Here is a 22,436-nt window from a genome sequence, read left to right on the forward strand (position 1 = left end):
GATTCCACAAATTTGTTTTAAATGTTATTTTGAAGATTTAAGGTGTAATGTAGTTTGATTTGGTCTCAAATCAGCAATTTCTGATGGTTGCAGACAATGGAGCTAGCCCGAAACCCAGCTATGATGCAGGAGATGATGAGGAATCAAGATCGGGCACTTAGCAACTTGGAGAGTATACCTGGTGGCTATAATGCTCTGCGCAGAATGTATACTGATATCCAGGAGCCAATGTTCAGTGCTGCCAGAGAACAAGTACGTGTTGCATGAATGTGTCTTAAGGTTAATTGAGTTTAGACAGTGTTATTGTAATGCTAATGTTGATAATATTTTATTCATCATATTATAGAAAAATCACTGCACAGTTTTCTTTATTATTCAGCTTCCATTACAATTGCTAATTTAGTTTAAAGACCATGTATTTTACCCCAAGTTCAGTTAGCTCGTAAAACACACATACAGGATTGTGGAGTATTTCAGATGTAGCATTTTCTGTATATTGTAACATGCATGTGGGTTCTGGAGTTACTTTACTGAGAAGGAGGAAATGTTTTTTGTTAAAATTTGCATAAGAACACGAGGATACTGTGACTTGCCACTTTTCATTATTCTGAAATAATACAAGTGATTTTACTTAGCTTTATTTTATAAGCATACTAATGTCTGGCATCTTTTATGTTTTAGTGTATTTTATGTTTTTTTTGTGAATATTTGTAGATGCCCAATTCCAAACTATTTTAGCAGATAAGGCTATGTCTTGCTAAACAATTTGATGCATCTTACTTCTAGCTTACTGTACTCTGCAGCTCTTCTAGCTCTATAGCATTCTTAAAGAAGTGTTATTTGCATGAAAACTCCACCCACAATAGTCACTGTAAATGGAGAAGAGATCATGAATCGTTCTTTTAGGAAGCATAGTGCCAAGATTCTTTTAAAAATTGAGCATTTCCAAGTTTGTTTTATTGTTATAAACATAACCATGAAAAGCTGAAACCATGTTTTCTAAAATTAACATTTTTCATTTAAAATGGACAGAAATAGCTCGTTAGTATTCAAAGGACTGCATCTGTGAATGCACACTTCATTGCAGGTCATTACTATTTTAATACAATTACGAGAAGAAATACTAAATAATAAGGGCACATTAAAATAATAAGTCAAGCATTTTATGCAATGGCAGAAAATAGATATTTATATGTTTCTTAGATAGATATTTATATGTTTCTTAGATATATTTAAATATTTCTTAGATATATATGTAGGCCAGTGTAACTAAAGAATTGGAATATGAAAGCTGGTCATGGTATTCTAAATTAGGTCTCACAAATTCATTATCGGCCTAATAATAACCTTTGTAGACTCTCTTTGTAGTCCAACATCCTATTAGTCTTTTTATTATTTATGCATACAATTTTGGTAATGATAGGTTCTATATACCCCCATTATGTAATTATGCATTAAATATGTTTCCATTTTTCATTTTTTATCCTTCACTTGTCACATTACTCTCCAATTTTTAATTTTGTCTTGATCAATCTTTAGTGATTTTACTAAGTCTAGGGTATGTATTAATCTACTTGGTCTTGTAATTAAATGTCTTTGTGCTTCCTTATAAAGCTCTTGCGTACTGTATTAGTTGGAGATGTGTTAATTCGGTGACCACTGATTGTAAATGGCTGATTTTCATTCATAATTAATGATTGGTTTGTTAATAATAAGTTCCTTATTTTTGTTTCCTGGCAGATTTAAAATACAGTTATCAATGCTGCTTGCAACTGAATTTCAGCCCTGATGATTGCCTGTATGGGGTCGTTATGTTTTCCTAGTGCAAGAGTTTATCTTCATTCATTCTACACCACAAAGACATTAATAGTTGGTTCAGTGCCAACTTTTAATTGACTCTGCATACATGATTCCGGTTGCGAGTGGGTGTATGTGTGAATGTACCCTACAAAAGACTTTTGCCTCTTCCACAATTGGTTCCTCTCTTGTGTCTGTTGTTTCAAACTTCCCATGACCATGACTAATGGTTTCCTCTAAATGCTTTGGCAGTATTAACAAATATAACAAACATTTTTGTTAATCCATCCATCCATTTTCCAACCCGCTGAATCCGAACACAGGGTCACGGGGGTCTGCTGGAGCCAATCCCAGCCAACACAGGGCACAAGGCAGGAAACAATCCTGGGCAGGGTGCCAACCCACCGCAGCATTTTTGTTAATATTGTGTATAAATATTATTTTTAAAATATTATCTTATAAATTAAATAAACACATTTAAACTAATGGCTAGTGTAGGCAGTACAGAAGTAAGAATGAGAGAAGTAGAGCGGAATGAAGTGAGACAGAAGCTCCTGTAGTAGTATTCTGCTTTGTTCTTGTGCCTTGATGTATTACAGCTACAAGCCCTTCCACTGTGTAGACATAAAACAAAATTGCCAGGTTAACCTAATCCCTTATGTTTTGTTTGTTTTCTTCCGGATATAGTTTGGTAGCAATCCCTTCTCAGCCCTTGGTGGAAACTCGGAAAACTTAGGGGTCCAGCCATCTCGGACAGAAAACAGAGAACCACTTCCAAATCCCTGGGGTCCCCCAGCTAGTGGAACTACGTCTTCAAGCACTGGGGGTGAAGGTGGTACCACCTCATCCAGCAATAGTACTTCTCAGAGTGCGACAACTCCAAGTGTGTCTAATCCTTTGGGTGTCAATGCAGCAAGTCTAGGCAATGGTACAGTTTCTTTTGAGTCTTTTCTCACAGAAATAAAAACACAGTAATATTTGTGAATATGTTTGTTGGGGTGGAAAAAACAGCTGTTGGAAGTGCACTACAGTGCCATTTTGGATTTAGTGAAGCATAATATTAGTTTACTGTATTCTTGCACTTAGGTTTTTGTGGACTGATAACTTTGATCTTTAAAATAAAATTAGATCCTAATTTGTTAAAGGAAATTTGTCCTGAACAGTGTTAATATGTAAACTGGAAAAGATTAATGAACTAGCTTGTAAAATATAAATATGATTAACTGAATTCACTTATTATTTTTAGGTATGTTTAATAGTCCTGGGATGCAAAGTCTCTTGCAGCAAATTTCAGAAAACCCTCAGCTCATGCAGAATATGTTATCTGCTCCCTACATGAGAAGCATGATTCAGTCTTTGGTGCAAAACCCTGACTTGGCCTCACAGGTAATGTAATAATGTGCTGGGCAAAATCTAACAATACATTGTTACATTTATAATATTTTTTTTGGGGTTGTATTATATTTTTATTTTTTGTGTGTACCAAATTTGTTTAATGAGTCTTTATATGAAGATCAAAACATTCAGTATATACTAGAAGACATAATGATTGCTTATAGCCATTCATGATCAGTGACCAAGCATGAATAGAGTTAATGGGCTTTATAACCTTTGCTATTACCAAACTTGTTCTCCATGACACCTTTTGCACAGTAACTCCACCACTGGGTTTGGAATGTGTACACTGAAATTACTTATTCAGTCTAAAGTGTGTCCTACTAAAGTCTGTTTTTGAATCAAGATAAATTTTGGAATCACCCGTACTTTGTTTAAATACAGGCACCTATAGCTGCAGCAATAATGTTAATAAATCAGTAATTTAACCATTTTTTGCATTTAACAAATATTTAAAAGTCTGACAAATTACCCGTGATCCCGAATTAGGTTTAAAAACATTGATTGATAGAGAGATGGAACTCCTTTCTATGGAGCTAAATACTTTGCTATTGTTTTTTATACTCAATAAAATATGCAAAATTATTTTAATGTGGTGCTCATTTACTTCATTTATACAACAGCTATTATATTAAAGTAATTTAAATGCAGTTGCAAAAGTATCATATCAAATCTCGTTTCAGAACATCATGAATAGGCCTCATACAGATCCCTTTGATGCTGAAATTACTGTAAATCCATGAATTTACAGCAAACAATTGCAGTCATTTTATAAAAGGAATTAATTCTTAAAAGTCCCATGATCTTGATTTTATTTAGTTGCTTTCACAAATTACATCATCATAATGTAACTAGGTAATTTGTTCAAAGCAAAAGACTTAAAATAGGTTATTTAAAAAATGGATAGGTTATAAAAATTGATTCCTGATTAAAGGTAAACATAGATAGATACTTTATTAATCCCAAGGGGAAATTCACATACTCCAGCAGCAGCATACCGATACAAAAAAAAATGAAATTAAAGAGTAATAAAAATGTAGGTAAAAACAGACAATAACTTTGAATAATGTTAACGTTTAAACAACCCTCCCACCGGGTGGAATTAAAGAGTCGCATAGTTTGGGGGAGGAACGATCTCCTCAGTCTGTTAGTGGAGCAGGACAGTTATAGCAGTCTCTCTATAAACATAAGCATCTCCCTGCATGTAATCGGTGATATGGCATGCAGGAGTTATGCCACTGCCTGTCATTTTATCGGCTCTTGAAATTAATTTGAATGATTCATTGCAAAAAGTTTTGGCTAGCATGTGAAAAGTTTGATTAATATAATTTATTTCAACTTACACATTTATTTAGTCATTTTTTTATAATAACTTATGACACTCCAAGTAAAAAAAAATAATTAAAAATATAGTTTTGGTGTAATATTTCAGTGTTTTTGGCAACCTCTTTGAGCAATTTTTCTGCATTCACACTTAAGCACAGTCATTTTGCAGGAATATGTACTGTTTTTCCATTTTATTTGGCAGAAAGTTAAGGTTAGCAGGTGCAAGTAATCTTTTCAGTCCTGCAACACTCTTTTTCCTAGTTTGATTTAACAGTCTGGTATCTTTTAACAAACTGATCTATAATTATTAATTTTTTTTAGTGTTGCCTATTTAGATTAAAGTTAAAAAAGACTACATATGCTGTGTGGAATAGCTGTTGTTGGGTTATATCAGTGTAATGTATGCTTGCAGAATCACTGTGTTATAGGTTTTTACATAGCTATTTGCTCATTTAGCATATAACCTACATGTGATTTTAAAGTTTAAGAATCTTCACTTCATCATATTTGTGTAAAAGCTGGGCTGAAGGTTGTATAAGTGCAACAAAGTCTTTATTTACTTTGAGCAACAGTTTTGTTGGTGTCCTGATATCCTGCCATTTTTAAGGAAAGTGCACTGTACGTTAATGATATTGGTTTTGAATATTTGTGAAATTTATTCAGCAGTTTCTGTAGTACATGCTGTCAATGAAACAACTGCCTAGTTTATAGAGATTTGTTTGAACTTCTGTTTAGCTTACTGGTAAATTAATACATAACATTTCAATGAAATAGACAATAAACATATGTGGCAAACTGTTTCTTTAAGCTACTATTGAACATTTAACAAACAAATACCCATATAGTTTAATGTGGAAGGATGAGAGCTGGGGTGTGTGTTCTACACTTAAAAACTACTTAATGTAGTAGAAGATTACAGTTTTCTACTCCCTGAACAACTATATGTCTTTTTGCAATCTTTGCATCTCTTTTAAATGAATGTGTATAGATGGCAGCTAAATAAATTGGCAATGATAAAACATTCATATGTATAACTCTTCAGTAAAGGTAAGGTGCAGTAAGCAATGTAAGGTGGAAATGACCCTCCAGTCTCTGTAAGGGAAATAATGAAAAATGAACCCAGTAGGAGGATAAACTACATTTAATTTAGTTCCACTTCACTACTATTGCATGAGCTACCTCCTAACCCATCTCACTTTTTGTCTTGGGTCTTGTCTTAAGAACCCATAAACATCAAATGTATAATCAAACTATACTTTACTATACTGTATGTATAATCAAATCCTTAAAAGTACATTTGTAGAGGAAATATGAGGCTTACAAATTTGTAACTGAGCAGCATTATATATTAGGTAGCCATCATCTTACATATGTAAATGTGAGAGTGATTTCTTGTTAAGATGCAGTCAAGAACAATCATGATTATAGATAGGAGTTTGAAATTAATTTTGTATAGCTAGTCTGTAACCTGATTGGTTTCTGCCACCTAGTTATCTCCTTGAGGATAGGCAAGGTTGTTTTATTATGATAAATGATCAGCATACAAAAAGTGTTTCAGTAATGTACAGAAGGTTTTTAGAATTAAGTGCTATGTAAACATAACTTTTCATGAGTTTAAAAAATGCATTTTTAAGTTTTATGTATTCATTATTTACCATTTATGTGTGCCTCTCAATAAAGGTTGATTGCAGCTTTACAGTGGTTATTATTTATTCAGGGTAATTTAATTGACTTCTGCAAATACATTTCTGTTGTCTTCAGGTGATGATGAATAATCCGTTGTTTGCTGGTAATCCACAACTTCAAGAACAGTTCAGACTCCAGTTGCCGGTCTTTCTTCAGCAGGTAGGAAGCGCAGTTTTTCTATAAAAACATTTATCCTAGCATTTAATCTTCATTTGTCTGTTTGATAAACCTATATGTAAGGATTTACATGTGAAGCAGGCTAGCCAAATTATCATTCATTAAAAAGCAGTCCTGTTGTGAAACATTATGTCACTCCCATTTCTTCTATGAAAAGTCAAGTAATAATGTATATATATGTCTTACTCAAATTCAAAGTTGGCTTTCTCTGTTATTTTTGGGAGATGCTTGTTCTAGTCTTACACTAGATGCTACATCTTCAATATTGCAGTTTTGATTCAATATATAATTTCAGAAATTAAAGTTGTGCATTATGCATGTTATATACATACGTAGCAGAGAAACTGAATGCCACACTACACCAAAATTAAATTTGCTGAAAAACTTCAGTTTTGTGAGCTCAAGTTTTTATTACACATATTGCCTTACTTGCTCCAGCAAGCAAATCATCTATTTATTTCTTTTAGAACTTGCTTAGTGGGTTAGGGAGAGCTGCAGTTAATCTCTGTAATATCACTTGCATGGCATCCTTGTCAGACTTGAGGTGATTATCACCCTATGGTTAATGTATAACTAAAGTATTCAACAGAAATGTAAAGACCATGGTACTTTTCTGTGGCACAGACTGTTATCAAGAATGGAACAAATAGCTTGATAAGTTAAGTTTTGCTATTATCGCTGCTATCTCAGAGCCAACCAAACCATATAATATTTTATAGGAATAGGAAACTGAATTAGGAAAGAATAGGTAAGCCTAACTGTACACAAATCAGTTATTCAAAGCATCATTTTAAACAAAAAAAAAAAACCAAACTCTGTGTATATATGGCCTAGATTTAGGTTCAAAATTTTTCCAATGCTGCAGAAATATTTACAGTAAAATTGTGTAGGTCCTTTTGTTAAAGAACACAAAAAAAATAGAATTCTGTCAATATAGCAGTCATGAATCTGATTTCAGTGGCCTTTCTGACAGATGGATGGAAGAGGAAAAGTCTATGAAATTGTTCAATAATACACATGTGATTTCTTAGATCTAAAAGGGAATTAGGTGTGTAAGTTTACATGCTTTTTCTATATCATCTTTATTTCTCTTTTATTAAGACCATATGCTTGGTTTTAGAGCTGAAAACATCAATGAACTGTGTAAACTGGAATTGGGATTTGTTTTCATAATTGGAGGCAGAGAAAATTTGAAATACTGTATGGTTATAATTAACTATAAATTATAGCAGTAACACTATTTAAAATATCCTGCTAAAGTAAGACATATATGTTGATTGCTTATATTTCTGTGATATTGAGACCAAAACTGAACACAGTACTCCAGGGCATCTCTAGTGCGTTATATACTGTATGTCCGGTCAAGGAGTGGAGGTAGTCCACATCCACAAGTACTTGGGGATCCACATTAATGACAGGTTGGAATGGTCTCACAACTCGGAGGAACTATATATGAAAGGGCAGAACAGGTTCTTTTTACTTAGAAGACTGTGCTCCTTCAATGCAGGAAGTGACATACTTGACATCTTCTAATAGCTCTGATGGCCAGTGTGATTTTCTACACTGTGGTGTGTTGGGCTGCTAACATCACTTGAACGGAGGCCCACTAAATCAACAAGCTAATTAAAAGGGCAAGCTCAGTTATAGGACCACTCTGGACCCACTGGAGGAAGTCGCACAGGGGAGAATTAAAACAAAATTGAATGCCATTTTGAGTGGTTCTGCACATCCTCTCTCTGACACACTAACATTGAGTACTTTCATTCAACAAATTATTCAGCAGAATTGTGTCAAGAAACGCTGCTGGGGCTACTTTATACCGACAGCAATATGCCTGCATAATGCCAAACTGACAGCTAAGTCAGAACTTTTCTCTTTTTATTTTCTTGCTTTATGGTCATTCTGGTGTGTGTTCAGACCAAAGTGTATGTGTATACGTACTTACTTATCTACCTATTTATGTATTTATTTATTTAAAGAGCCTCTGTAAAAAGTCAAATATCCCCCTGGGGACAGACCAAGTTCTATCTGTTTAATCTATAACCACCTTTACCGTATACTCCATGCATCACAATTTACCACCTAACATCCTATTAGCTTTGTTAATTATTTCTGTACACAGTCTGGATTTAATAGTAACTCCTAAGACGTTCTCTTGACGTGTGCTTTCAAGTTTCAGATCTCTCATTGTATATTTAAAGTCTTAACATTTTTACTTCCTATATGTAATGTGTTACATTTACTTACTTTAAATTTTATCTGCTACAAATCTGCCCAAGCCTGTGTACTGCTGAAGTCCCTCTGTAAAGATTCAACAGATTTTAGATTATCCACCCTTCCACCTAGTTTGGTATCATCAGCAGCCTTAACCAGCGTATTGATTATATTCTTGTCCAGGTTGTTTATGTAGCAACAACACTGATCCCTGAGGGATAATACTTTTAACATCACCTAATTCCGAAAAGGTTCCCCTCAGTATTACACTGCTTACACATTACTTCCTGTATTTTGTACCCATTTATAGACCATGCCCTGAATTCCCAGTTGTTTTAGTTTGATTACTACTAACCTGGGGCCTCATGTATAACGCCGTGCGTAGAACTCGCACTATAACATGGCGTAAGCACAAAAGCGGGATTGTGCGTACGCACAGAAAAATCCAGATGCAGGAATCTGCGCGCACGCATACTTTCACGTTCTTCCACTACATAAATCCCGATCAGCGTGAAAAGTAACACACGTGCACGCGCCTTCTGTCCCGCCCCAACTCCTCCCAGAATTACGCCTCTTTGAATATGCAAATCAATATAAATAGCCTTCTGTGAAAAGACAATGGGAAAAGCACAGGGGAAAATATAAGAATTTCAGCGAATACCAAGTGGAGGCAAAGGAAAAACATACTATTTGTTGGTTTAAACAGTGGTATAATCAACAAAAGAAAGTTGATCGAGTGACAGAGTGTCGGAAAAACTCGAAAGATCAAATTCATAAAGTCGCACAGTGCCCAAAATAAAAAAGAAATCACATATCAAAGTCGCCGTGAAAAGGCAAGTCGTAGCCCACTGTCTGAGTGTCATATGAAAGCGTATTAGGGTACAAACAAAAAACATACGCACACAGTGGGGAAAAAAGCACGAAATGTCAACTTTAATCTCGAAATTTCCACTTTAATCACGTAGTTTATTTTGCCATTAAAGTAGAACATCATAAACTTCATCTTAAAATCGTTTATTTTACTAGTTTCTCAAGTAGCATGTTAAATGCTTTGTTCTGTGTTTGATCTTCTATGTGCTCTATGTGTGTGAATCACTACGTGCTTCCGTTCTTTCTCTTTCTCCGACAGGACACAGAATGCATTACATTCGAGATATTACAGCTCTCTGAATAATTAAAATACTGAGATGTATACGTGATATCATTTTCATGATGATAGCAATGAAAGCATGTTATTAAACATGAGAACACGGTGGCGCAGTGATTGTTCATATCTCACGCAAGAGGCTTGCTGCACCATGTGCGACCTTCGATGAAATAATTTATTACTGAAGTACTGTCTCTTTCAAACGTACTAACCTCCAATTCCTGTCCATACTTTTCTTTCTCCAATCGCCACACAATCAGCTCTGTAATAGACGTTAAGCCATTTGTAAGCTTAGAACGCCGATTCTTCAAAACTTTTAAGGAACATTGAAATATCTTCGTAGTACATGTTTAATTATTCTATTCGTCTATCCTTCCAGTGTCGTGTCAGCACCAGCAAGAATACAGCGCAAGGCAGGAGCTATCCTTGAACTAGCTATACGCTGTGGCACCGTGTCCTCACATGTTTAATTATTAACAATACAGATTATTTAAATGAAGTTAAAGTTTTATCTGTATACTATAAGCAACATATTTTGCTGCATTTCATCTTACGCGCTTTATAAAGTAGCGCAGGTTGTGCAATATTATAACTGTAGTGTAAGTTTACAGTGAGGTGATTGTACTTATAAGTACAAACAGTTCTACAAGGAGCACTTGATGGACTGATTGAGTGCGTTTATAGTTATTGGGATGAAACTGTTTCTGAAACGCGAGGTCCGTACAGGAAAGGCTTTGACGCTTTTTGCCGTGGTTGAGGTAGTGTGTACTTGAAACTGTATACCGATAATTCTCTTTCCGATCATCTGCTGCTGTGATTCACACTCAGATACAGTGATATAAATACTCCGAGTGGTGCAGTGAGAGTAATATGGAAAAAGACGATCTGCAGTGGCAACCCTTAACGGGAGCAGCAAAAAGAAGAACAAGATGCAGTGAGCGTAACAACGCTAAAGCAGTTATGGTATTTGGAATACAATGGCTATTCCCTGGCCCATTATATTGCTACAGGTTAATTACAATCAGATGCATTACACTAATAAACAATATGCAGTTAATTTCAGTGTATTTATAAAGCCGCGTCAGGAATGTGGAGCTAAGAAAGAAAGGGTGATCACACAGGAACAGTAGTTTGACCATTCTGTGGACCATTATATTGTTACAGGTTAATTACAATCAGATGCATTAAATTTATGAACGATATGCGGTTAATTTCAGTGTATTTGATAAAGCCGCCGCCGTGGATGTGGATCTAAGAAAGAGTAACCACACAGGAACAGTAGCACTGCTTTGACGCTGGGTGCCGCCAGTCTGCAAAACCGAGCAGAGAAATTGCGTACGCCAAGGTATGAGTTACCGTGGAAATGTGCGTGGCTTTACGCCAAGTTTAGGTTTTATACATCACGATTTGAGCGTGGAAAGGTTCGTACGCAACATTTCTGTGCGTACGCACTGTTTATACATGAGGCCCCTGGTATGTGGTGCATTATTAAAACCCTTCTTAAAATCAAGATAAATAATATCATATGAATGTTTCTGATTGTACAGTAATCCCTCCTCCATCGCGGGGGTTACGTTCCAGAGCCACCCGCGAAATAAGAAAATCCGAGAAGTAGAAACCATATGTTTATATGGTTATTTTTATATTGTCATGCTTGGGTCACAGATTTGCGCAGAAACACAGGAGGTTGTAGAGAGATAGGAATGTTATTCAAACACTGCAAACAAACATTTGTCTCTTTTTCAAAAGTTTAAACTGTGCTCCATGACAAGACAGAGATGACAGTTCCGTCTCACAATTAAAAGAATGCAAACATATCTTCCTCTTCAAAGGAGTGCGCGTCATGAGCACAGAATATCAAAAAGACAGAGGAAAGCAAACAAATCAATAGGGCTGTTTGGCTTTTAAGTATGCGAAGCACCGCGGCACAAAGCTGTTGAAGGCGGCAGCTCACACCCCCTCCGTCAGGAGCAGGGAGAGAGAGAGACCGAGAAAAACAAACAACCGAAAATCAATACGTGCCCTTCGTGTTTTTAAGTATGCGAAGCACCATGCAGCATGTCGCTTCACGAAGCAGCTGCACAGAAGGTAGCAACGTGAAGATAATCTTTCAGCATTTTTAGACGAGCGTCTGTATCGTCTAGGTGTGCGAACAGCCCCCCTGCTCACACCCCCTACGTCAGGATCAGAGAAAGTCAGCGCAAGAGAGAGAGAGAAAAGTAAGTTGGGTAGCTTCTCAGCCATCTGCCAATAGTGTCCCTTGTATGAAATCAACTGGGCAAACCAACTGAGGAAGCATGTACCAGAAATTAAAAGACCCATTGTCCGCAGAAATCCGCGAACCAGCAAAAAATCTGCGATATATATTTAAATATGCTTACATATAAAATCCGCGATAGAGTGAAGCCGCGAAAGGCGAAGCGCGATACAGCGAGGGATTACTGTATTCCTTAGTTGCTTCCTCATTGATTTCCATTATGCAACTGAAAAATGACATTCCTTGTAAGAACCCATGTTGAGTTTTTGATAATATCTGTTCTAGACATGTGCTGCTCAGTCTTTTCCTTAATGATTGCTTGCATTATGGATGCCTATTTTGTATAGGTTTGTTAGTAAAGATAGTGTTTGTTTTTTGGTGATTATTTTATTATAGTACTACATGTTTATTTTATAGTCACTTAACAATAGACTTACAGCACTCATGATCAACAGTTTATTTTAATTAAAAAGGGTAATACTTTATTCATGGGAAATGAGACTAATACATATCTGGTTAGTCAGAAGCTCAGTGTGAAAAAGCATTAAAAGTTAAGCCTAGATTCTGACTGTATTGAATCAGTGATCAGTATTGGCCCTAAAAATCCGAATTGGTACATCCTTAGAGGAATAAATGAAAAAATGCAAAGGACAGCAATTACAAGCTGTAACAGTTACATGTCCCATGGAATGAAGACATGTTATGTTTAAGTTGTACATTGCACTTATGTCAGAACATCTAGATTATGGTGTGTGGTGCTGGTCTCCATACTGCAAAGAAAGACTTAATAGTGCCGTAGAAAGTTCAGAGAATTACTTTTAAACTGGTTGATGGATATGGTTAATTACCTTTAAAGGCACCCTGCCCGGGATTGGTTCCCTGCCTTATGCCCTGTGTTGGCTGGGATTGGCTCCAGCAGACCCCCGTGACCCTGTGTTCGGATTCAGCGGGTTGGAAAATGGATGGATGGAAAAAATTCACTTTAAGCAAGATGAAAATTGACTGGAAACAGAATTGTAAATTACATAGGTAATATGTATTTTAGACACCAGATTTTACTTTAAAGTCTGTTCCTCAACAAGAGTATAGGATACACATGTAGGGCAGTTAAGGATACATTTCACCCAAATCAAAGAAGGTATGTTTTCCACTTACACTAATGAGTTACCGAGTAGTTTGACTATACTGCTGAGGTGATGGAAAACTTCATAGTTTTTTGCAAAACTTAGATTAATAGTATGTGTGAACCCTGTAATGGGTTGGTGCCCTGTCCAGCGGTTGATCATGCATTGTACCTGATGCTTGCTGGTATATCCTCCAGCTTCCTTGTCATTTTGCTCTGAATAAGTGGGTTTAGGAAATGGATGGATGGATAATAGGCAGTGTCTAGTGAATACGTTTTAAATATGTTGTTTTTATTCTCCCAGATGCAGAATCCTGAGGCACTGTCAGTAATGACAAACCCTCGAGCAATGCAGGCTTTGCTCCAAATCCAGCAGGGCCTTCAGACACTACAAACTGAGGCACCAGGTCTCATGCCAAGGTAAGCTGAAATCTGCTGTTTAACTAAACACTTTTGTTTAAGGCAGTATGATTGCTTATTGGACAAAATAATGTACTGTTGAAGTCAGAAGTTTACTTACACTTAGGGTGAATTCTTTAAAATTTACTTTTTAACCCTGCTGCAGATTTTATACTAAGAAACTATATATATTTGGCATATTGTTTAAGACATCTGTTTTGTTGAGAGCAAAAGTAATTTTTTCCAATAATGTTCACAGATAGATTTTTTCACATTTATTGACTATATCACAATTCCAGTGGGTCACAGGTTTACATACAGTTTAACTGACCTCAATCCGATTGAAAATTTTTAGGCAGAACAGAAAAACAGTCTGCAAGCAAGGAGGCCTATGAACCTGTCCCAGTTACACCAGTTCTGCCTGGGAAAATGGGCCAGATTTCCAGCAACTTTCTGTGAAAAGCTTGTAGAAGGCTACCCAAGTTAAACAACTTAAAGGCAATGCTACCAAATATTAACAAAGTGATATATAAACTTGTGACCCATTGAAATTGTGATATGGTCAATAAAAAGTGAAATACTCTCTCTGTGAACATTGTTCAAAAAATTACTTTTGTGCTGAACAAAATAAATGTCATAAAGGACATGCTGTTTATAGTTTGTTAGTATAAAATCTGTGGAGGGGTTATAAATTGAGTATTAATTAACCCTAAGTGTATGTAAACCACTGACTTCAGTGGTATTTTAATGTCATGTTGTTAATTGCATATTTACAGTGTGTGTGTGTGTGTGTATGTGTGTGTATGTATGTATGTATGTATGTGTATGAGAGATATATATACAACTCTGTCTTTGATTCATTTGTCCAGAGCATATTATTCCAGAAGTGGTCCTTACGTATATGTTTAATGGTAAACTGTAGTCTTGCTGTAATGTTCTTTTTGGAAAGCAGCGGTTTTTTTTCTGGCACACTTTGCATTCAGTCAAATTTTTCTGTCTGATTGTAGATGCATGCACTTTGACACCAACTATTGTAAGAGTTACCGGCATAATCCTCAATGAAATATTGGGGTTCTTTTAGTATCAAATGCCTAGCTTTTGGGCTGAGCTTGCTAGGCTGGCCAGTACTGAACAAATTAGCAGTCACTTCAGATCAGCATAGATGATTTTCCTTAGTTTTCATTCCCTTGGACTTTCTTCAGAGGCACCCACAGCTTTATTTCAGCTTTCTTAAAGAGCTGTTTTCATCTTGAAATGATGACACCACACACATCAATAGCAAAGACAATACCACACCCTAGATATCTATAGTTTACATAAGGCAGGTTCCAACTGCATAATCCCTATGGAGTTTCTAATCTTTGGCACCTAATCTGGAATTCCAGATTCTAATTTCATGGATTTGAAGTGGTGGTAAATGTAGGGGTGTGTTTATTTTCCATGTAACAAATCTGCATTTTTGTTAATATAGATTATCTCTTATATAAATTTCTCTTCTGGTTCGTCCTGCTTCCACTTCAAAATCGGTCCCGCCCACGTGCAGCCGACACAGCATTTCTTCCCCGCGCTGCCTGCGGCTCCTCTTCAAAACCGGTCGTGCCGACACGGCATTTCTCGATTCCTATTCGTCTTCTTCCAAACCCTTCCCCACGCTGCCTGCAGCCTCCCATTCACCTTGCTATTTTCGTTATACTGCGACGGTTGTTTCCTAAGCCTTTGTTATAAAAGGAACGACAGTATCTTCTCTGTCTACGGGTTTTTGTACAACGTCATCTCTATTCCAGGATCCGGCAACTGCCTGTTCCTATCAGTGGGTTATTTCTTGACACAAACGGTTGACGAAGGCAATGCACTCTCACTACGGCATAGGGCAGTAGATTTCATTGCATTACATTGGGACAGATTTGAAGACGGTCTGCCTGTTGTTCTTTCCAGCACAAATCGAGTTATCACAACAAGTCAGAAGTACTATCAATACATGGCAACATCTGGAGTTTAAGGTGGTGAAGCTGAAATTCAAGCTCTTTCAGAGATTCTCCATGGTACTATTGTCATTTACTTCAAACACGACCCCAACATCCCGCCTTGCATTTACAATTCTGAAAATACTCTCTTCATTTACCTTCTGTACTCAGGACAACTGGACAATGGCCACTATGAAGCCCCCCTACCGATTCCGATCATGTCTCCACAGCAGCATATAATGTCTGATAACACCAATACATCAGTCCTCAGTCATTCTTCTCTTCCACAAAACACTACAGTTTCATCTACTGGTACAATCTTCCTCTGCGACATTTGTAGTAAACCTTTCAAAACAAAACCTAGCCTTGCCAAACACAAGAAAATTCACTGCAACGAGAATTTGTTTCAGTGTCACACTTGCACAAAATGTTTCACAATGCAGAACTATCTTCACAAACGCACAAAAATTCACTCTTCTGAAAAAATTACCTCACTCCCACTCCAGTAACACATTCTTCCAGTGCGATACCTGCAACAAAACTTTTCAAACGCGAACCTCACTTACTAAACACAAGAAAAGGCATTCTTCCCAACAACTATATGAGTGCCAGAAATGCAATAAGAAGTTCACTACACAGGATTGTCTGACTAAACACAACAAAACTCATTCACAAGTCTTGCAGTCTAAACCAATGCAGTCTCAGCAGACATACACACAATCCTCTTCCCGTTACCACAGGTACTTCTTCATGTCATTCCTGTCTTCCCGTCCAAGAGTACAACATTGGGACTCCAGACCTGCAGTGCAAACACTGCCATGCGCTATACTGGCCTGCTGAGCGTAATACATCCAACAAGTACTCAAGGTGCTGCCACGACGGTAAAGCAGCTTTACCACCTTTGCGGGAGCCACCTGTGTCTTTACAACAGCTTCTTACACAGCAAACATCAGAAGGTAAAAATTATTGTGAACACATTCAAGAATACAACTCTTTTCTAGCGTTTGCTTCCATGGGTGCACAGATAACTCAACCTCCTGACCACGGACCACACTGTTTTAAAATACACGGGCAAATTTATCACCAAATCTCTCCACTATACGCTAGCACTTCTACCTCTCCAGGATATGGACAGTTGTATATTTTTGAAACAGCGCAAGCTACTAAAGTACGCTTACAAAATAAAGCAAACTGCATACAGCGAAAATGTACTTCTCCAGCTAGATTCCATGCTCAGAACCATCAACCCCTTCGCTAAATCATACAAACACATGCATGTAATCGCTTAGTCCAATCCAACAGCATCTGTATGAATGGTTTTCAAGGAAAACCCTGGGCAGGATTTATGACGATACAATGCCCCGACATGTCACACCGATGTTGCAGCGGTTTTCGTCGGAGAAAATGGTGAACCGCCTGATGAAAGGGACATTTGCATCTATCCCATAGGCAACTCCTGTAAACTGATTTCCACGTTCAATATGAATTGCGATCCTATGGTTTACCCACTTTTATTCCTTTATGGAGACATTGGCTGGCACAAAGATTTACAACATATTCCTGATAAAAGAACCGCCAAGCAAATAAGGTTTACTCAATGCCAACTTTACGCGTACAGATTAGCAATGAGGAGTACATTTAGTATTTTGCACTCCAGCGGCAAACTATTCCAACAGTACATTGTAGATGCGTATGTTAAAACAGAGGGCGCACATCTCAACTATCTCAGATTACATCAACAAGATCTGCTCGTGGAACAGTACAAAGAACTATCAGATGCACTGCAAGCAAACGCTAAAAATAATGTACGTGTAGGCAAAATGATCATATTACCGTCCACATTTCCAGGAAGTCCAAGATACATGCAACAAAACTATCAGGATGGATTGGCCATAGTACGTAAATTCGGAAAGCAGGATTTATTTATCACTTTCACATGTAATCCTGCTTGGCCGGAAATTCTACGTGCACTATCGGATACCCAAAGACCAGAGCACAGACCTGATATTGTAGTACGAGTCTTTTGGATTATGCTCAAGAAGTATTTTTCTTCTTGATTTCTGAATTCCTTTCTCACCGTTTTCTGTTCCTATTCTTACACCGCCGTATGCTACGGCGGGCATTGGCTAGTGAGAATGAATGCACCATGTCAATTTTGTGTGTCATTTGTTTAAGTGTCTCGCCTTTATTTGTAAGAACAATTTGCATGAATATCTAATATTTGCCTGTTCAAAATTGGAAAAGTCAGCAGTTTCCATGGGGTGTCCTTTCTTTTTCACATGACTTTATATCTCTGTGCATCTTTGTTTTATATAAAGATGTGTATATAAAAAATATTAAAAGCATTTAAATTCCCATACCAATCTGAATACACTAATTTTTGTTTTATTACTGCAGTCTAACGCCTGGAGGACTACCCTCAGTACCTCTGCCTACAGGGGGTAATGTTGCCCCTGATAGTCCTGCCTCCTCCAGATCAGGATCATCTACAGGCCCTTCTCAGACAACCGGACCTCTAAACTCCCAGCAGCAGCTAATGCAACAGATGCTACAAATGTTTGCAGGAGGGTCAGCGTCAGTAAGTGTTGGTGTTTCTTATTATCCCACAGTATTCAGATAATAATGAGTGGAATACCTGGAGGACCTTTTTTGATAAATGTATAGTGTTCCAACCTAATCCATCAATTCTGATTCATTTGAAGATACATTCTTAGATGAGGAAAAAAAAGTTTTTGTTGTATAAGGAAGAACTGAGTTAATACAAGGTGACTGTAGCTACAACTAAAAAAAATATATACATTGTACTTGGGTGGGATTAGGGGATATTGCTGTGGGAGAATGAAAATAGCACATTGATGCTCAATAGATGTTATTAAGATTTGGATAAATACGGAGTTGAAATTAATACTTTGTTCAAATTCTGGTTATTGTGCTACATTTTTTGCTCCAAACATTACAGCAATCTATTAGTATAGCTTTGAATAAACTTAATATCTTTTACACAAGTGCCACAGAATAGTATAATATAAAATATCATAGTGTGTGTGTATATACACTACTGGTTAAAGGTTTTAGAACACCTCAGTTTTTCCTCAAATTTAATCATTTGAAATGCAATGGTGAAAAATTGTGAAAATTTAAGCAGTAAAGTGCATGAGGTTTAAATTTAAAGTTTAGGTTAGCAAAAAATGAAAAAAGATAAATTCAGAATATTAGAAATGGGCCTTCTTCAGGAAACAACTAATAAGTTACAGCCTACAGATGTTCTGCAGCAATTAAAGCAAATGTAAGCCTTGCAAGTCGAATCAAACAATTTGGACAGGTGTCCCATCCTCTGTTGATTACTTAAAAACGCTCTATCTGTCCTAAAGCAGAGATGGAACAAGACTGTGTTACTACACCCTCTTAAGTACTATATTCCACTGTATAAAATTGTAAATATCCACTCAGCCCAACTCTTCTTTTAACTCCAAACCTTTCTAAATAATCTGTGTTGTTTTTCAAATAAAATGTTTTTCACCACTCCTTGCTAAGCCCTCTTCATTAACAAAAACTGTAAACTGGTAATTATAGAGAAAAATAATTTCACACATTTTATTAGTTAATTTTGTGATATAGGCCTCATTCACCTCATACAAAGCAGCTATTGCAACTCAAGAGTCCGTGTGTGACATACTGATACAGGCAAGGATTGGTTGTCCATATCACAAAGGCAGATAAGTTATGAAAAGCAATGTATTCCAAAACATTTCAATTAGATAGAAACGCTGATATTGAAAACACCTTAGGATCAGCATTCAGTGTTCCATAATCTAACTGTGGATATCTGAATCAAATGCTGCATTATAGTAAAGATTAAAATTTCATACAAGAGTGTTAGAGTCTAGAATGCTTTAATGGTGTGCCATTTAATGCTAAGTAAGAATTAATAAAGATCATAGATCAAAGCATCAGTTGATTCTTAATATTTATTTATTCTAATCTTTTTTCCTCTTCATCTTTTGTAGAATCAGACTCCAGAAGTCCGATTTCAGCAACAGCTGGAACAGCTGAGTGCCATGGGATTCATTAACCGAGAAGCTAACCTGCAAGCGCTCATTGCCACTGGAGGAGATATTAATGCAGCCATAGAGAGACTTCTGGGCTCCCAGCCTTCTTAAGCACACATCAGTTTGGGATGGGGGGGGGGGGGAATTGGGTTACAGTAGAAAAAAAAAATCCAACTTAAAACAGGTATACATACATGTTGTGGTTATTCACCACAGGAGCATCAACTGAATACTAGTCACCTTCAGCTATTCATGCAGGCGCTCCAAAAATTAGTAAATTGGGTAACCTGTCTGTGTTGCAGACCGCTGCTCATTTGCAGTGCAGAGGGTCGAGTACGATGAGTGCTGTTCCTCCAGCACAACATGGATCACAGGTTTTAAAGCCCCATGTTGCCTTTATCTAACCAAGCACTGCCAGTGTGACTATCTGCTTTAAGGTGGTCTCCACTTAGGGAGTATTGGTTCCCACATAGACACAGCCATCATATGGTAAATTACTTAACAGAACTGTTCAATAAATAGGCAGAAATAAATTAATGATACTTTCATTGTACAGTTTAAGTAAAAGACTAATAATGCCAGAAGTCAAAACATGGCTTCTCCTTATGGAACTGATCAAAATTTTCGGTACACAGGTATTTGAGTGTCTTTTAGCTTCCCATATTAATTCTTTCTTTATTACATAGGAGTAACTAAAGGCAGTTGAGGGACACAAAAGGACTTTGACTTCTGCAGCATTTAACAGTTCCTAAAGACCAAATTGCAGATGTTTGTCAGTGTCGGCTTCTTTTTTAATTTTAGACAAATGCAGACCATTTTTAGACTCTTTGTGCAAATTAACTTCTTGTCAGCCAAGACCTGTGTAACCTGATACCTCCTTCTGTTGATTTTGGATTCTTTTAATAAACTAAAAGGTGGAGCTGAAAACTGGGCAATAGACGAATCCCTGATAACATTCATATAGCCGGAGGCATTATAAAATCTGACTGCTGTGCAACTCTGCTTGTTATACTATATGATGGAGTCATCAAAATTTGTTGGTAATTTTTGAGAGTTATGCATGTGTAAGAGCAAAATCAGAAACAAAAAAAAAACAAACTTGGCATTTCTTGGATTTTTTCATGGCTGACCTTGCAAAGTGTTAATACCATCTAAAAAGTACTACGGTTCAGAAATAAAGCCATGTGAATGGAAACAAAAAATCAGTTGCTGCGTTTAACCAAAAGCTCCCGGTGTTTCATTTTTTTTTTCCTTAAGCTGTACCACTTTACTGAAAACTAATGAAATCATTAAGAAGGAATCACTCTGGAATTGCAATGTAAAAAGCACCTCTTTGTGAGTTGTCTTTTTGGCGCTGGCTGTTTTTCTTCCTTCTAGTAATACAGTAAACCTGATCAATCGTATGTTTGAGGCCAGTACACCACTTTTGATTTCCCCATAAATCCTGATTTTTTTTTCACCTTAAAAATGAACTTTGGCTGTTTGCCAGACACAGAAGTATGTCATATAAAAGTAAAGGCTGACTCTTGCGTCTGTTAGCAGTCTTTATAAAGCAGAAACACACTTGATAGCTTGTTCATCCAATTCGTACTTGTGTCACTTGGTTGAGTTCCGTTGCATTCTGAGAAATTATTTTTGTGTAAACTTTTTATTTAAGTCTCAATGTTAGATTCATTATTCATGGAATAACTAATCAGTCAGACAGGGTTTTTAAGGCTTCTCATGTCACATTTAGTGAAGTGAAAATTAATACTGTATTTAATTCTGTATTTAGAGAGCAGCCTAGGCAGAGGGAACATTATCTTGATTAATATTTAAAATAAACTCTAGGTAAATTCACACTGTAAAACAATACAGCCTGGTTGTGTGATGCAGCTGTGTGCCACCATGGAGCCCTATTTCTAGCACATCCTAGGTCTCAAATTTGAAATAATGGAGCACATTACGCTTTTAAATACAGTTGTAAACCATACTGTACTACTTAAGCTGATGTAGTGAAACGTGTTCTCTTTAGTTTGAACAGATTGGTGACAGAACAAATAATGCTGTGTTTGTATGGCTTAAACTAGAGCTGCTTTTTTCCTTGAGATTAACCGTTTTTGTTGAAAAAATAAACTTGTTTCTTTAACATGCAGTGCTTTTACTTTATAATTAATTTTTAAGCCGGATAACATGTCATTTTTAGATTCTTCTTCAGATGATGAGTCACTGTTCCAGACCATACCTTATTGTAAAACTTAAAACTATTTATTAGTTTGTTTTTTTTTTTAGTCAGATATTTGAATCAGAAAGCCTTAATGCCAGGACCTCAACTTGTGGATGCTGCCTGGTTGTGCTTAGCAAACTTTGATACGTTCTGCTCAATACTATGTAAATACTGCCCCCTGGTGTCTAAACTAAATATCAGAGGACCGCCAAAGTGTGCTTCACGGCTCTTATTGATTTGAAACAATAACTTTGGATTTCTTTTAATTGTATTTTTAAGTGAACAATAAATAAATTGTAAAACATTACAGAAACCAGCTCTTTTTTTAATGGATGGTTACTTTGTCCCCCTTAATTACAACGAATGTGGTGTATTCTTCATCTTGACACCTTAGAATACAAATTGTTAAAACTTTCAGAAAAATTATTGAAACTTACTGGGAGCGGGAGGCATTCCTGGCACAGCTGAACAAAAGGAAGAGAGTGACCGGGTATGGCATGCAAAGGGGTTAACCTTAAGTGGTGGACCTTAAGAAAATGGTAGAGCTCCACTGTATTGCTTTAGCAACAAAACAGATTGAGAGTAAATGACAAGACATTTATTACTAGACATTCTAACCATCCATGTCGGCAATGGTGGCATTTCTCAGCACAAGGCAACAATGCAGCCATTCCTCCATTTTCGGACCCGGCTTGT

The 22,436-nt window shown here is 36.7% G+C and overlaps 1 protein-coding gene across 2 annotated transcripts in view; it reads left to right on the plus strand.

Annotated features, from left to right (window-relative positions):
• ubqln4 (ubiquilin 4) overlaps nt 1–21,386 on the plus strand; it is a 50,120-nt gene extending 28,734 nt beyond the window's left edge. Inside the window, exons 5-11 of one of the 2 annotated variants that reach the window (XM_051922970.1) lie at nt 94–252; nt 2,485–2,680; nt 3,044–3,183; nt 6,280–6,363; nt 13,427–13,542; nt 17,883–18,063; nt 19,493–21,386. In XM_051922970.1, coding sequence (XP_051778930.1) covers nt 94–252; nt 2,485–2,680; nt 3,044–3,183; nt 6,280–6,363; nt 13,427–13,542; nt 17,883–18,063; nt 19,493–19,645 — 1,029 coding nt within the window. In that variant the 3' untranslated portion in view covers nt 19,646–21,386. Of the gene's footprint in view, nt 1–93; nt 253–2,484; nt 2,726–3,043; nt 3,184–6,279; nt 6,364–13,426; nt 13,543–17,882; nt 18,064–19,492 lie in introns of both variants that reach the window. The other variant, XM_028794091.2, reaches the window with a different exon arrangement.
• The last annotated feature ends 1,050 nt before the right edge of the window (nt 21,387–22,436 follow it).

The sequence above is a fragment of the Erpetoichthys calabaricus genome, chromosome 2, assembly GCF_900747795.2.
Source record: "Erpetoichthys calabaricus chromosome 2, fErpCal1.3, whole genome shotgun sequence".
In the NCBI taxonomy this organism is placed as follows: domain Eukaryota; kingdom Metazoa; phylum Chordata; class Cladistia; order Polypteriformes; family Polypteridae; genus Erpetoichthys; species Erpetoichthys calabaricus.